This window comes from Bubalus kerabau, chromosome 3 (genome assembly GCF_029407905.1).
Source record: "Bubalus kerabau isolate K-KA32 ecotype Philippines breed swamp buffalo chromosome 3, PCC_UOA_SB_1v2, whole genome shotgun sequence".
Lineage (NCBI taxonomy): Eukaryota > Metazoa > Chordata > Mammalia > Artiodactyla > Bovidae > Bubalus > Bubalus kerabau.
Window position 1 is genome coordinate 24,976,660 of NC_073626.1, and position 14,347 is coordinate 24,991,006.

Genomic DNA, 14,347 nt, shown 5'->3' on the forward strand with positions numbered 1-14,347 from the left:
CATCTCGCAGCTAGTAGATAGTGAAATCAAGATTTGAATTCAGACAGCCAGAATCCAGAAATCCTGGTGCTCCTCGCAACTGCTACGCTGCAAGAGTTGACGACTGCGCAAGTGCTTGTGTAAAGGACCCTAGCATGAATTTTAAGCGAGCACTGGTTAAGGGCTGTGAACTTGCCTCTGAGGATTCCCAGAGGGATCTGGGCAGCTGGTGGCCCCTCCCCCACCCCTTATCAGTGCCTCCAGACCCGCGGTCTCCCCCTCCACCCCCCTTTGATTTCCCTCCGGTCTCCTCCGCTGATTCACTGCCCTCCTCTTCCCACCACATCCCAGCCATGACCCTGGTTCTGCAGCTGCTGCCGCTGCTGCTGCTGTCGAGGGCCCTGGGGGATCCAGGGGGTAAGCCATCCCAGTAAAGTTGCAATGGCGGGAGGAAAGACTGAGGCGGGAGGAAGGGGCAACAGGAGGGTGAGATGTATATGGGAAGATCCAGGATGGCAAGACAGCACGGGAGAGCCATCAGACTAAGTGGGAGGGTCGTGTTGCCCTATAGTCTTGCCTTAACCATCGCCTCTGGCCTCCCATAGCTTCACTGAATGGCCACCCCGGGGACCGCGTGAATCTCTCCTGCATAGGGGTCTCGCAACCCACCCGTTGGGTCTGGGCACCTAGATTCCCGGCCTGCAAAGGCCTGTCCAAAGGACGCCGCCCGATCCTGTGGGCCTCACCGAGCGGGACCCCCACCGTGTCTCCCGCCCAGCCCTTTGCTGGCCGCATAAATGCCCTGGACCTTGGTATCCGGCGACTGGAGCTGCTCTTGAGTGCGGGGGATTCTGGCACCTTTATCTGCAAGGGTCGCCAAGAGGAGGAGAGCCGTACGGAGCTTCATGTGCTGGGAGACCGGGCCTACTGCAAAGCTCTGGGTAGGTCTATGCCTTCATGCGCAGGGGACCTAACTCTGACACACGCCCCCAGCAGGGAGAGAGGCCTCGGCTGGGGGTTCCTGGGGTGGGGCTGGGGAGGTGCGGTGCGGCTAGCGCTCTGTCCCCGCACCCTGACCTCGGCATCAACCACTCCCACCCCGCTTCCAACCATCCCCCAGGGTCGTCGTATTCCCAGATTCTGATCCCGCTGCTGGGCGCTGGGCTGGTGCTGGGCCTCGGAGTATTGGGCTGGGCCTGCTGGCGGCGCAGGTGAGCACAAGGGGCGGAGCCTGATTGAAAGGGTCTTGACCCGAGGAGCGAGGGGCAGGCCCAGAACTTTAGCAGACCAAAGCTAGATCAGGTGTGGTTTGGAGATGAGTGGGGGAGGTTAGAAGTGGGGGGCGAGGCCAAGGGCTGGTGGGTGGAGCCCTAGCTAAGGAGGCGAAGCTGGAGGCGGAGCAGGCTCCAAGCGTGGGTTGATATATCTGTGGGGGTTGAACTTACGTTGTTTTCCCCCAGTCAGAGCCTGAAACTGGCTGGGTCGTTGTTGGCGCGTGGGGGAGGGGTGTGGGGCGGTGCCCAGAACGAAGCAAGACAAGGTTAGTGCTTCTCAAAGACTCTTACCCATCCTTTATAGGCGCTCGCCCCCTCATCCGCCTGGACCAACCCCCAGATTTGGTGAGACTAACTCCCCAGCAGTTTTCCTTCTCTGCACATTCCCCACCCAGTACTTGAGTCTGAGCCCTTGCTGGGAGCAGACAAGTTGGTCACCTTCTCTCAATCCTTCAGCTCTGTCCCCCCCACATAGTTCCACTCGTGAAAGCAGAGCCCCAGAGGCCAGAAGAGGAGGAAGAGCCCAAGATGCCAGGGGACCTGGATCAGGAGCCGGTAAGGGCTTGGGAACGGGATGGGGGCTGGCCAGAATCCTTGAGTCTAGTGGACGGGGAGAGAGGCCTGGATACCCAGGGGAGTCAGACTTCTGAGACTCTCCTGCCTTCCTCCCCACCTTTCAGAGCCTGCTCTACGCAGACCTGGATCATATGGCCCTCAGAAGTTCCAGCCGACTGTCCCCAGTGGTCCCTGCTGATGCCTCCACCATCTATGCTGTTGTAGTTTGAAGGGAAGCCTTTACAGCAAACCTCACAAGCTGGGGGCTCCCAGATCTCCATTACACCCCTCCCCCTTCTTGGCCCTTCACCTGGCAAAGGAAAGCACCATGGGATAGAAATGAGCACTAGACTGGGAGTTGAGAGACCTAGGTTCCAGGCTATCTCTGCTGCTGATCTTGGTCCTTCCTTACCCCTGTCTCTCACACCCGTTTCCCCACCTTAAGACACCAGCAACTCCTAGATTGTTTTCCTATCTCTTCACTTCTCTTCACAGTCAAGCTCTTTGAACCAAGAGCCTACACCTGTCTCTTCCATTTTTTCCTTCACTCCTGCTACTCACCTGGTCTCCATGAGATTGCCAGTGATGTATTAATAGCCACACCCACTAGATGTTTTGTTAGCATTCATCTGGCTTGACCTTTGATTGCTCCATTTAAGCTCTGTTTTTCTTTAATGTTGGTGTCTTTCTCCTGGACTCCGTTTCCTTCCTCCCTATTCCCACAGTATTCCCCACCATTTCAGGTTTGTCTCTTTAATATCTGCTTTTCTCCCTCTTTTAGGATGCTGTCGTCCACAGCCAGTCCTTAGCCTTTACTTTAACTCTGCAAACAACACCCAGAATTCCTTCCATTTCCCATCTCTGATAGATTTCCAAACTATCCCTCAGACATCCCTGCCTGGCTGACCCTAGGCATTTTGCACACAGCGGGTCCAAAAGCCAATGCACTGTCATCTCCCAAGCCACTTATTTAATCCTCCCTCCCATGCATCTTCTCTTGATCAACCCTGTTGCCCAAGCCAGAAACTGGGAGTCATGTAACCTCCTTCCTCTCACTCCCATATGATAAACCAAGTCCTGTCTTTCTATTTTAATGTCGCTGTCAAATCCATACCCTTTTCATGTCCGGCACTGCCACCTGAGTATACTCTCTTCAGTTCCTCCCTGGATTTCCCATAGCCTCATCTCATTCTCCTGCCCTTGCTCTCCTCACTGAAACCAGAGTCTCCCCGAATGCTAACCTCCCGACCGCCTACGTTTCAGCTGTATTTCAGTTCTGGCCCTTAGCCTTGGTTTCAAGGTGCTACAGTACTTTACTTATTCTCCAGGCTTATCTCTGTCACTCGATGCCTGGAACATGACAGCCTTTGAGAATTTCTCCCCAGCCCACAAATATGCCCATGCCCAGTGCAGTTCCTTCTTCCTGGGTTACCCTTTGTCTCCTTCTCACCATGCGCCTGGCTAATTCTTATTTATCCTCAGGACTCAGTTCAAATGTAGTCTTTTCTGGGAAGCTATTTCTGACCCTCTTGGCCCACTCCTGCATATACTTTGATGCTCTCTGGAGCCCCTTATTTCTCTCACAGCAACAGCCTCCTGTGAATTGTTCCATTACAACCTGTATTTCAATTTATAAGAAATTTTCATGTACTGTGAGTTCCCTGATATCAGGAGACTGAGCCTTTTTCTCTCACTGCTAAGCCTCGGTAAATGAGTGAAAATGAATGTCCCTGGAAATGTCATTTCCTCCTATTAGCTCGGGGATGGGCTGTTGATCTCCAAGTCTCTGAATCATCTGACATTTAGATAAATTCAGTGAGTGACTCACTCATATTTTCTCTTCTCTGCCCTGTACATGCTCCCCACAAGAGAAATTCTTTCCTGTCCATCTTGTACCCAAGCCCCCACAATAGGGCTGGACAATGAGTCAGTGTGTGCAGAGTGAAGGTTTGATGAATGAAGGAGGTCTCCTCCCCAGCACTAATCCCAACCTGGGGTTTCAGCCCTGCCCTTGTCCTTCTGCTCCAGTAAGACACCAGTCGCAGTCCAGTCTAAAAGGTCAGTTCTATTTTATTAGTTCTTGAGGAGACGACTCACCCAGTGGCCTCTGTCCTTTTTCTCACTCTGCCCTCCTCTATATGGGGCCCTCTCCCCACTACTGCCTAATCACCATCCTCTAACTTTCCTTCCCCTTCTACTCCTATGCCATTCTACCCCTGGTCAGCCAGAACCCGCAGGCTGGGCTCTCAGTTGTGGGGGCGTGTGCTGAGCACCAGGCAGAGGGAACTGAGCCCAGCGCCGGCCTTCTCCAGTTCTGAACAGGACACAGGTACGAGGGTGACGTCAGAGAGCTTCTGCAGTGCCTGCAGGGAGGACAGCGTGTGGGGAGAAGGGAGTGAGTCCCCAGGACCCACAGGCGGGGCCCCCTTTCAGCTAGCTCACAGTGGCCCCACTTGGGCTTCTAGAAAAGGCACCCCTTCTTCCTCCCACAAGGAAGGCCTGAGCCCCATTTCTCTGGTTGGGGGGTGGTGGTGGAGCTCCTGCCTTCTCTCACCTCTTGGCTGTTGGGCAGGTCCCCGCCTCCCCGGTGCAGGAGGAAAGGGGGCAGGCCGGGCTGCCCAGGACGCAGAAAGAGACAGTCAGCTGCTGCGTCATCCGGGAGGGTCAGGGAGGCATAGGGGTGATCAGTCAACACTGCCATTGCCTTGGGGGAGAAGAGACAGGAAACTCGCAAGACTCAGCCTCTCCACAACTGAGTCTTGCTGCCCTACCACCGCTAAGGGCGGGGGACAGAGTCAAATTATTGTGGAATAATAATAACAGCAATCACATGTCAGTTACTATGTGTCAGACACTGAGTGCTTTAATTATCTTTGCTAATTTCCACCTCGGACTCACAGGCAGTTCTTTCCACCTGCTATCCACTTCTCTGCTACTCCAGACCCCACCTGTCGATCCTATCCATCCTTCAAGACACAGATTAGGTGCCCTTCAATGGCACCCCACTCCAGTACTCTTGCCTGGAAAATCCCATGGACGGAGAAGCCTGGTAGGCTGCAGTCCATGGGGTCGCTAAGAGTCAGACATGACTGAGCAACTTCACTTTCACTTTTCACTTTCATGCATCGGAGAAGGAAATGGCAACCCACTCCAGTGTTCTTGCCTGGAGAATCCCAGGGACGGGGGAGCCTGGTGAGCTGCCGTCTCTGGGGTCGCACAGAGTCGGACACGACTGAAGCGACTTAGCAGCAGCAGCAGCACAGAATTTCGTGAAACCCCGGAAGACGATGTTAATTGTCCCTGTTTCTCGGTGTTCCAGCTGCCTGTCCGGCTTATAGTAACTTGTTTTCTCACACAGATGGACAGCACAGTGAGGGTAGGAGTTGGAGCTAATTCTCAGAGCTGCCCTGCTCCCCGCGTCCTGGGCCTAGAGCCACGCCCACTGTCGTTGGCTGGCCCCCAACTTGCCCCACCCCAGCCCCGCCCCTTCTCACCCTGACAGCTTTTTGGGCAGCCTCGCTGGAACCCGCCACCACGGTGCGGGGTCCCCCCATACCGCAGAGGCCACGCAGGTGGGAGGTGCTTGTGACGGGCACCGTGGAGACGGCAAAGTCCTAGAGGGAACAAGGGGAAGTATTCAGTGACGGGGATAGCCTAAACACAGGCTACTCTCAGCCACTTCCTCCTCAGCCCCCTAGTCCCTCCCCTCTCCTCTCCGCCCAGGTCCCTGCGACCCCATCCACCCCCGACTCCCCCTACTCCCACCCCCGCTCCTAACCCGGAACGTGTCCGCCACGATCTCAGCTCCTCGGTGATTGGTCCACTTGGAGAGGCCTACGAAAAACTCCCGGCCTGAGCCCAGGGAGGTCGTCAAGGTATGAGGCACGAGTGAGTTGGAAACAAGGCTCGAAGTGGCCCATTCTCCCAAAGTCAGCCTCCCTGTACCAAGCCCCAGGGCGCAGGCACCCCAACCTCACCGGTGAAGAGAACATCAGTGCCATCCAGCGTTGCGTTCTCGTCCCCCATCTCCACAATTCGGAGCCCCAGGTCCTGGAGGGCTTTGCGCACTCCATCGACCTTAGGGCAGAAGAGGGAGCGAAACAGATATTTCCACCCCCATTCTTCCCCAAAGCCCGGGATGTCCAGATCCTTCTTTCCCCGTATTCGAACCCGTGCCCAGGTGCTCACCTCCGGCCTGCGGGCGGGGCTCCAGGGCCGCGTGATTAGAGCCGTATCCCCTTGGATCACGGCGGTGTCACCGAGCAGCGGTCCCAGCGGCAGCGACTCTTCAGGAGGCAGTTCTACTAGTTGCAGCCCCAATCGCTGCCTCAGCTTACCCCCCAGCACCCCATGTTCCCTCTGAGCTTTGGCTAGGTCCAGAGCTGGGAGGCCAGCTGCTGCACCCTCCCCCGACGCCAGGCTCTCCGGGACCCCCCGGATCAGGGCATGGGAGCAGCGGCCCAGCCCCTCCCCTGGCGTCCCCATCCCATCCACACAGATGCCCCCTCCGGCTGCGCTGATTTCTTAGTTTTCTCTCTCTACTTCACCTGTCTGGGAGAAGAAACGGAAAGGGGGGAGGCAGAGAGAGAGACATGCAGAGAAGGGCGTAGGGGGATGGTTAAGAGCGCCTGGGTCTTCGTCTGCCTTCTCCGGGCGCCCCTCCCACTCCGCCCCACCCCCTCCAGACCTTCCTCTCCTGCGGACCTCATTCCACCCCGCACCCTCGCGGATCTGCTGCTTTAGTGGGGAGTCCGAGGAACAAGATCGGGACCCCTAATTTCCAAAACACCTGTTGCCCCTGCTTGGGGGTTTTTGAGAGGTCCCCGCCAGGCGCCCCTCTTGGCAGCCGCTAGGATGCGCTCACTCCCCAAAAATGCAGCGGCTCCGCCCCCTTAACCCTCAGCTGCTCGCTGCCTTAGGGACCCGAAGTGCGGCGAGGAATCCACAGGGGTGATGGGACAGGAGGACACAGCTTGGGGAGAGAGTTAGAGCCTGGGGGATGAAAGTCTTGGATGTCCGAACAAGAAAGGGAGAGAGGGTCAAGGAGAAGGGAATAGAGCCTAAGGAGTTAAACATCCTCTCTCCACCCCAGTCTCTCCGTCCCTAGCGCGACCCAGTGTAAACCAGACTCAGTCCCGGAGGACTGGGAGAGGTCTAAAACAAAATCCGAGGGGCGGGGAAATTGGGGGCGTGGTTCTGGGGAGCAGGCGCCACTCGGGGCGCCAGGACATGGTCCCCCAGTCTCCTGACCCATCTTCCCCAAAGTCCACCCCGACTCAGCTCCGCACCCAAATGTCGACCCTCCGCACTGTCCCGGCGCAAGCACGGGTCCAGCATTCCGGAACTCCGGTCTGCACACGGTCCAAGGGACACCTCCCACCCCAGACTCACCTCCAGCGGCCACCGCTGCTCTTGCCACTCAGTGATCTCGGCTGGAGCCCCACCCCCCTGAGGACAGAGTTGGTGAAGAAGAGAGTCGTAGCCTTCAAGCGTCGGGGACCGGAGCTTTGGCTTTGAGGGGTCCCCGGGTAGGCGAGCTCAAGTACTACAGTGCGTCGGGGGCACGACGGTCTGGCGGCTCCAGGGCATTGTCTAAGCGGGACGGGGCGGGGCTCCTCGAGGCCACGCCCATTCCGCCCTGCTATGCCGCGCCCACTCCACCCCGACTGCGCGCCCCCCTTCTTGGAATTCCGCCCCGCCCCAAGATCGCTGCCCAGACCCACCCAGATCAGGCCAGCCCCGGCGGCTGGGCTGCAAATGCGGCATGGAGCCCAAGATAGCACTATCGTGGACCTACACATAAAAATGGCAGCCCATCACAAGCACTCCTTTTCTAAATTCCTGGTTTCTGCCAGGAGTTCAAGGTCATTGACCTACCCTTCTTGTTATTCACACTCCAAGCCCCAGCTTTGTATAAAAACACTAGATTGTCATTCTGTATTTTATTACTGAAATATTGTCCAACCCACCCCACAATAAAAATCTCTCGCAGCTCCCCCATCCTTGCTTCTCATCGTCCCCAGCAAGCCCTGCACAGGTGCTTCAGGTTTCTACGCCCACTGGTCATTTTGAGTGTATCCGTTGGGTAGCATGTGGAAACCACCCAGGGCCTTTGTGAAGAAAATGGAGGGGGGGTCAGGTGGCCCTAGGAAGGGCCTTATTTGAGGGCCTTGGCCACTTGCTCATAGGCCAGCTCGATTTCCTCATCATCTGGACAGGTGGAAGCAAACTCTTCCCTAGCATAGGCATTGCGCAGGTATCGATGTACTCCACGAAACACATCCGGAATGGAGAATCCCCGGTACTTCTTACATACCACCTAGGGGTTCGGGAAGGAGGACCAATAGGTTAGCCTCAGGAAAGTCACACCAGCTGCCATGCCCTTGGTCCTTCCCTTATCCCAAAGCCTACATGATAAAATCCAGGCATTTAAGCAAGTCCGCTACCTGGTTTCTTTTCTTATGACTCATCAGTTCAGTTCAGTCACTCAGTCCCGACTCTTAGTGACTCCATGGACTGTAGCACGCCAGGCCTCCCTGTCCATCACCAACTCCCTGAGTTTACCCAAACTCATAGCTATTGAGTTGGTGATGCCATCCAACCACCTTATCCTGTGTTGGTCCCCTTCTCCTCCTGCCTTCAATCTTTCCCAGCATCAGGATCTTTTCAAATAAGTCAGCTCTTTGTATCAGGTGGCCTAAGTATTGGAGTTTCAGCTTCAACATCAGTCCTTATGACTCATCTCCCACATAATCACCTGCAGTCATCTTAACTCTTGTCTGGTAAGGCCTTCACCCTTTCTCTCCACTTACTGAAATCCTGGCCATTTATAACCAGCCCCTTTCAGACCACCCCAGTCCATGGTGCTTGTTTTCTCGTCCTAATTTTGAGATATAATTCACAAACCATAAAGTTCTCTTAAATTTCCACAGCAATTTCTGTCTACTTGTCATTTGGCTTTTAATCATGTATTATTAACTTTCATGTGAAAGTTATTTTCTCAGCTAGATTTCAAATCCTTTGCAGGCAGGGACTTACCTGCAGCATGCCAAGATCAAAGGTCCCTCATGCTACAGCTAAGGCTCTGTGCAGCCAAATAAATAAATACAGAGATTTTCAATACACAGTTCTGCAGCAGACTGACACCGGGCCCACGTTTCACAAACTAAACCATAGCTTTGAGCTGTGACAAAAACAAGGGAACCAGCACTTTTCATCTTCCACAAGAGGAAGTGGAGACTGAAACAACAGACTTAAAACTTTGATTTTAGGAAAAGCCTAGTCTGTCTGATCTGGGGATTTGGCAATGAAAGAGACAGGAAGAGCATTCTTGAAAGCACTACTGGGATGTGTTACTCTCAGTCTGTTTGCACCCACACCTTGCACGGTGGAATGTAATTAATTCTCCCAACCAGTGGTCTTGCCAGCAAAGATAGCAGAGAAGGAATAGGATGGTGTCTGCCATTGGAAACTACTCAGAAAGAAACCACCTTTGGAGTGGTTGTCATGGGAAGCCTGCATGGGAGCCCCTTAAAGAGTCATCCCACCTCCCACCTACTCCTCCCACAATCACTACTCACCTGTACTATGTGGAGCTTGGGCAACAGGTTGCAGTCAGCCAGAGTGAGCTCATTGCCATCCAGAAATTTCCTCTGAGAGATCCCCTCATCCTCAGCACTGGTCTCATCTACTTCATCTGGGAGGGGGGATGTCAGGTAATTGTCTAATACTTTCAGGGCTTTCAGGAGCCCCTTCTCCAGGTCTGTGCAAGAGAAGGGAGTTGGTAAGAATATCAGAAGATCGACATAGTCCAAGAAAGCCCATGGCGGGGATGAGGAAAGTCCAAAACAATAACAGCTAACACTAATGTGTTTCATTTTCTCTGTGCTCTTCTATGCAATTTACATACAAAAACTCATTTAATTCTCACATCAACCGGGGAAATAGGTATTGTTATCCTCATTTTATAGATCTGAAAATAGATTACCAGAGAAGTGAAATGAATTCCTCAAAGGTTCACAGGTACTAGAATTTGTACTCAGGTCATCTGGATCTATAGAGTTGCTATTATTTTTTAATTTAAGTAAGGTTTGCAATATCAGCTCCATCTCCCTGATATCTGAATGTCCAGGTGTCCCTAATCCCTAGATCTTTTCCATTCCTCCTAGAACCCAGGCCTCTGACCCACAAGACTCACTGTCATTGAGTGCTGGGTTTGAATTCTTAATGTAGGCAGAGAATTTGGCAAATATGTCCAGCCCAGCTGTGTTGGATTCAGGGTTCAGAGCTGCCAGCTTGGGGTACCTAAAAGCCAATGGGAGAAACTGGATAAGATATCTTCCGAGGAGGAGCCTCAGCTCCCCTGCCCTAGCCCCACCACCATCTGTTTTTCATTTCTTCAACCCCTTTCCCAGAGTCTCCCAGCTCCCCCACTTCTCATTCCAAGTTCCCCTCTACCTGGGAGGGCACAGCACTGCCTCCAGAAATTCCTCAATCTTGTTGGTATCTGTGTGTACTTCGGTGCCATACAGCAGGAAAGGGAGCTGCCCTCCTGGGCACAGCTTCTGTACTGTCTCAGTCCGCCTGGAGGAGAGACCAGGCATAAGGACTGGTAAAGGGCGTTAGGGAGACCGAGAAAGGGGAGATGGAGGGAGGTGGTAGAGGGGCTCCAGATGGGGGCCGGGGGGGATGGTTCAGGAGGGAAGGACTCAGGTGAATGAGTGTACACCTGTGCACATAAGAGGTGTTTAGAGGAACAGAAGTGGGCCTACCTTTTGGTGTCAACAGTGGTGACATTGAAGGTGACTCCTTTGAGCCAGAGCACCATGAAGAGTCTCTGGGAGAAGGGGCAGTTTCCAATCTTGGCCCCATCACTGCCAGCCTGGAAAGGAAGCCCCAGCCCAAGGTTAGGCCTGGTGTACCCCACTCATCCTGAGGCCATTCTCTGCATCTCCTACTCCCAGACTTGGCTGCTTTCTGCCTAGTCATGACACATACTCAGTCTCACTGGTAAAAGCTCCCAACATAACTGGCTCTGCACTCTCTGGTCTGGGTCAAACCTAAGACAGATCATTACGAATATCTTCTGCAAAGGTAAGCTTCTGGTTTCCCAGAGAATTGAGGACAATGGGAGGAAGGCCCAGGGAATGGATTTTGGAGAATTTGGAGGATCTAGACCCTAGAGAGGGAAGACAAATGGGGGTGGGCGTAGTTACTTTTCTCCGTGCTATTCTAAGCATTCTACATGCCATAACTCATTTAATTCTCACATTGACCCATGAAATAGAGCCTAGAAAGGGGCTTTGTTGAAGCCAGCGGTGTGGGCTAGAGGCCTGGATTCCTGAAGGAAGTAGAGCCTGAACACAGGAGCGGTGGGGTGGGGGTTTGGAAGCAAGAGTTCTGATTCTCTATACACTACCCATGGCACCCCACTCCAGTACTCTTGCCTGGAAAATCCATGGACAGAGGAGCCTGGTAGGCTGCAGTCCATGGGGTCGCTAAGAGTCGAGCACGACTGAGCAACTTCACTTTCACTTTTCACTTTCATGCATTGGAGAAGGAAATGGCAACCCACTCCAGTGTTCTTGCCTGGAGAATTCCAGGGACGGGGGAGCCTGGTGGGCTGCCGTCTATGGGGTCGCACAGAGTCGGACGCGACTGAAGCGACTTAGCAGTAGCAGCATACACTACCCAAGCAGCTGGGTGGGGAGTCAAGGGGCTCAGAGCCTCACCCTCAAGGTGTGGAGGGCCTTGTAAGAGGGGGGCTGCTCTCTAATCCCTGACCTCATCCCCCAACAGACACCTCACCCTAGGCTGAGGGTGATTCATCTCACTGTGTCTTGGGTCTCAGCAGCTTCCTTCCTGGCAAGCAGTGGGGGCAGGGACCTGTGAGGCTGAGGCCTGGGCAGACAATGCCACCTCCCTCTTCCCTGGGCACTGCCAGGGGAGCAGGGGGAGTGTGTGTGTGTGGGGGGTCTCTCAAAGCAAGTCCCCTGGCTCCAGATAACCTTCCCCACGCAGGACCCAGGGCTGGAATCTCTGCAGCCCAGCCCCACCCAGGAGTAAAAATAGCCCCTGAGGCAAGAGTGAGAGTGAGGTGGAGACCACACCTAAGAGGCCGCCTGAGAAGCCCCGGCATAAAGGAGAGGGAGAAACGGGCTGGGACACACAAAGGCTGGGGGAACAAAAGAGGGGAAGTGGAGGGAAAGGAGGTAGCAAAGTGAAGGGTGGGGAGACTGCGAGCCGGGAGATAAAGACGGAGGGGGAGGTCGCTAAAGGGAGGGAGGAGCACAGAGAAGGGGTCTGGAGAGGCGAGAGAATGCAAGCCTAGTGCGGAAGGGAGCGCGGCTGAAGCGGCAGCCTGAGGTTTCGATATGCAAATACCTTGGGACCACCTCTCCTCATCAACACCCACAGAGTGGACAGAATTGGGACGGCTCTTTTTCTTTCGTTTCTATAACCCCCAAACTCTAAACGCCCTAGCCCAGCTCTCCTCCTGCTCTCTCTTCCCATCTACCCTCGTGGTGGCCACTGCTCAACTCTCATCTCCACGCCACCACCCTTTCTCTCGCTTCTCCAACACCCCAGGGACACTGGTTCTCGACCCCATCACCACTCTGAGCCAGCTTCTGGAACTCCATTCCCATTCTCCTGTCTCCTTCCACCCCACCAATTCTTCCCAGTTCACTTGGTGCCACTCCCAGACCTTCCTACCACACCCTCTTCCTTGAAACCTCCCCCGCCACACACACGTACACACACCCCCACACACACCCCTCCAAGTCTCCCCCACCATGCACCTCACCCTCTGATCTTTTTGTAGGGCCCTTATCCTGAAGTTTCCCTCGGTCCCACCCAAACCTTGTTAGGTTTCCGGCTTGTTTCCCTCGGTCCCACCCAAACCTTATTAGGTTTCGGGCTGGCCCCTTCTCTCTCTGTCCCCTATCGGCTGTTCCCTCACCCCCCACTCGGTCAATCTTCTAAACTCCTGGGAACCCTCCCTTTTCTCTATCTTCTTGTCCTTTAGGCTGCTGGAAACTTGCACTTTTACAAACTTTTCAGGGTTGAGCCTAGATTTCTCTAGGCGGGCACATTATCTTCGCTTCCCAACCCTCCCGCCACCTCCCTCCCCGCCGCCCCCCCTCCGCCCCCGCCAACACACACTAAAGATTGCACGTGGGGCTGGGGATGGGACTCAAAGAGGAAAGGGAGTGGGGAGTGGAGGCTGGAGCTGGGGAAAAGTGTGAGTTGCCTTCCAGGAACTTGGAGGGGGGCCGAGGAGGGAGAAGGTGTTCTTACCTTCACGAACAATTCGACCTGCGGTTGTTCTTCAGCCATGGTTGCGACGGGGACCAGGAAGCGGCCGTCGCTGGGGGAACTGGGAGGGGCCGGGCAGGGAAGGCGGTCTCACAGAAGAGATTCTTCCCCCTAGACCTAGGGCTGGCCCTTCAGCGCCACACGAGCCTGATCAGACCCACTCACTCCAGACGCGGCCTCTCCACCAGTCCGGCGTACTCCACACCCAGCGGCTCTAGCTCTACCCGCTCCCGGACTTGATCTGGGAGCTGACTCACGGACCGCCCCGCCCCGAACCTGGGGAGGGGACGGGCGGGGGGCGGGACTCGACGACTTAGGGATTGGGCCCGGAGGGTGAGCCTCGGGTCTCCCTGATGATGGGGGAGGGGGTTTGAGGCGTATCTCGGGAAAATCCCTTGTGTCCCTGCCAGTCTCCTTGATCACGGGACTTTTTTCTGCCTCAGTTTCCCTGCTTGCTTAATCAGAGGACACTCCCACTCCACCCTCACCCAAGAAAGCTGACACTGACTGCTTGAGCACGTCCCCGAGGGCCCAGAAAGGGAATTATAGAAGGGAAAAGTGGTCCTTTATTCCTTTCTCCAAGTTTCTTCCGGACTCCAATTCCCAATTCTGGGTTGCTAGGACTGTGGTCCACAAGAGGGACTTGGAAGGAGAAGCTGGGTTTGGAGGAAGAGAGTGGTGAAAAGTAGGGCAGAATTGGGTAGGGGAGATCACAGGCCCTGTGCTGGGGAAACAGGAAGCTGAGCCCAGCCAGGGGCCTCATCACTGGGAGAGGTCCTCTCCCATTCAGTAGCCTGTTCAGCTTTAATGCTTCCATTTCTGCCCCCCATCTGGAGCCCCTTCCTGTGCCTTTTGCCCTTTTCTCCCTGACAGGTTGCCTTGGAGATGAGGAGGAAAGCATGGGGTTATTGTAGCCCTAGAGTAGAGCAGCATTGATCCTACTGGGCTGGTGGTAGCTGGTCCTATTGTGGGGGGAAAAGGTGAAAATCAGACAAGATAGTGTGAGCAGAGTCCTTAGGGACACAAATAAAGAAGTAGAGAGGACAGAGGAAGAATAGTTCTCTCCCTCCCTCCCCAATAACCTTGATTTTGGAGGTTCTATCAAACTCTATGATCTGCTGAAAAATAGCCCCCGAATATGTTCTCCAAACAGGACATATGCCAGCCTCCACATTTGAATCTCTGTCCTATTCAGCCATCTCTTTCTTCCTCACTACCCTCTA

At 54.6% G+C, this 14,347-nt stretch overlaps 3 protein-coding genes across 3 annotated transcripts; 1 reads left to right on the forward strand and 2 right to left on the reverse strand.

The window, feature by feature from the left end:
* The first annotated feature begins 332 nt into the window (after positions 1 to 332).
* MPIG6B (megakaryocyte and platelet inhibitory receptor G6b) lies at positions 333 to 3,066 on the forward strand. Its single transcript, XM_055574394.1, has 6 exons — positions 333 to 377; positions 551 to 920; positions 1,100 to 1,190; positions 1,558 to 1,598; positions 1,729 to 1,808; positions 1,934 to 3,066. Exons 1-6 carry the CDS (start codon positions 333 to 335, stop codon positions 2,036 to 2,038), a joined length of 732 nt encoding a protein of 243 aa, XP_055430369.1. The 3' UTR covers positions 2,039 to 3,066.
* Positions 3,067 to 3,704: 638 nt separating this feature from the next.
* On the reverse strand, positions 3,705 to 7,580 carry DDAH2 (DDAH family member 2, ADMA-independent). The gene is made up of 7 exons (XM_055571086.1): positions 7,200 to 7,580; positions 5,997 to 6,359; positions 5,786 to 5,885; positions 5,587 to 5,660; positions 5,303 to 5,422; positions 4,363 to 4,512; positions 3,705 to 4,171 (listed from the first exon to the last, which is right to left on the reverse strand). The coding sequence occupies exons 2-7, from the start codon at positions 6,291 to 6,293 to the stop codon at positions 4,055 to 4,057; spliced, it is 858 nt and encodes a 285-aa protein (XP_055427061.1). The 5' UTR covers positions 6,294 to 6,359; positions 7,200 to 7,580; the 3' UTR covers positions 3,705 to 4,054.
* A 155-nt stretch (positions 7,581 to 7,735) lies between these two features.
* On the reverse strand, positions 7,736 to 13,372 carry CLIC1 (chloride intracellular channel 1). Its single transcript, XM_055571089.1, has 6 exons — positions 13,107 to 13,372; positions 10,580 to 10,689; positions 10,266 to 10,391; positions 10,006 to 10,112; positions 9,389 to 9,570; positions 7,736 to 8,127 (listed from the first exon to the last, which is right to left on the reverse strand). Exons 1-6 carry the CDS (start codon positions 13,143 to 13,145, stop codon positions 7,966 to 7,968), a joined length of 726 nt encoding a protein of 241 aa, XP_055427064.1. The 5' UTR covers positions 13,146 to 13,372; the 3' UTR covers positions 7,736 to 7,965.
* Positions 13,373 to 14,347: the final 975 nt, after the last annotated feature.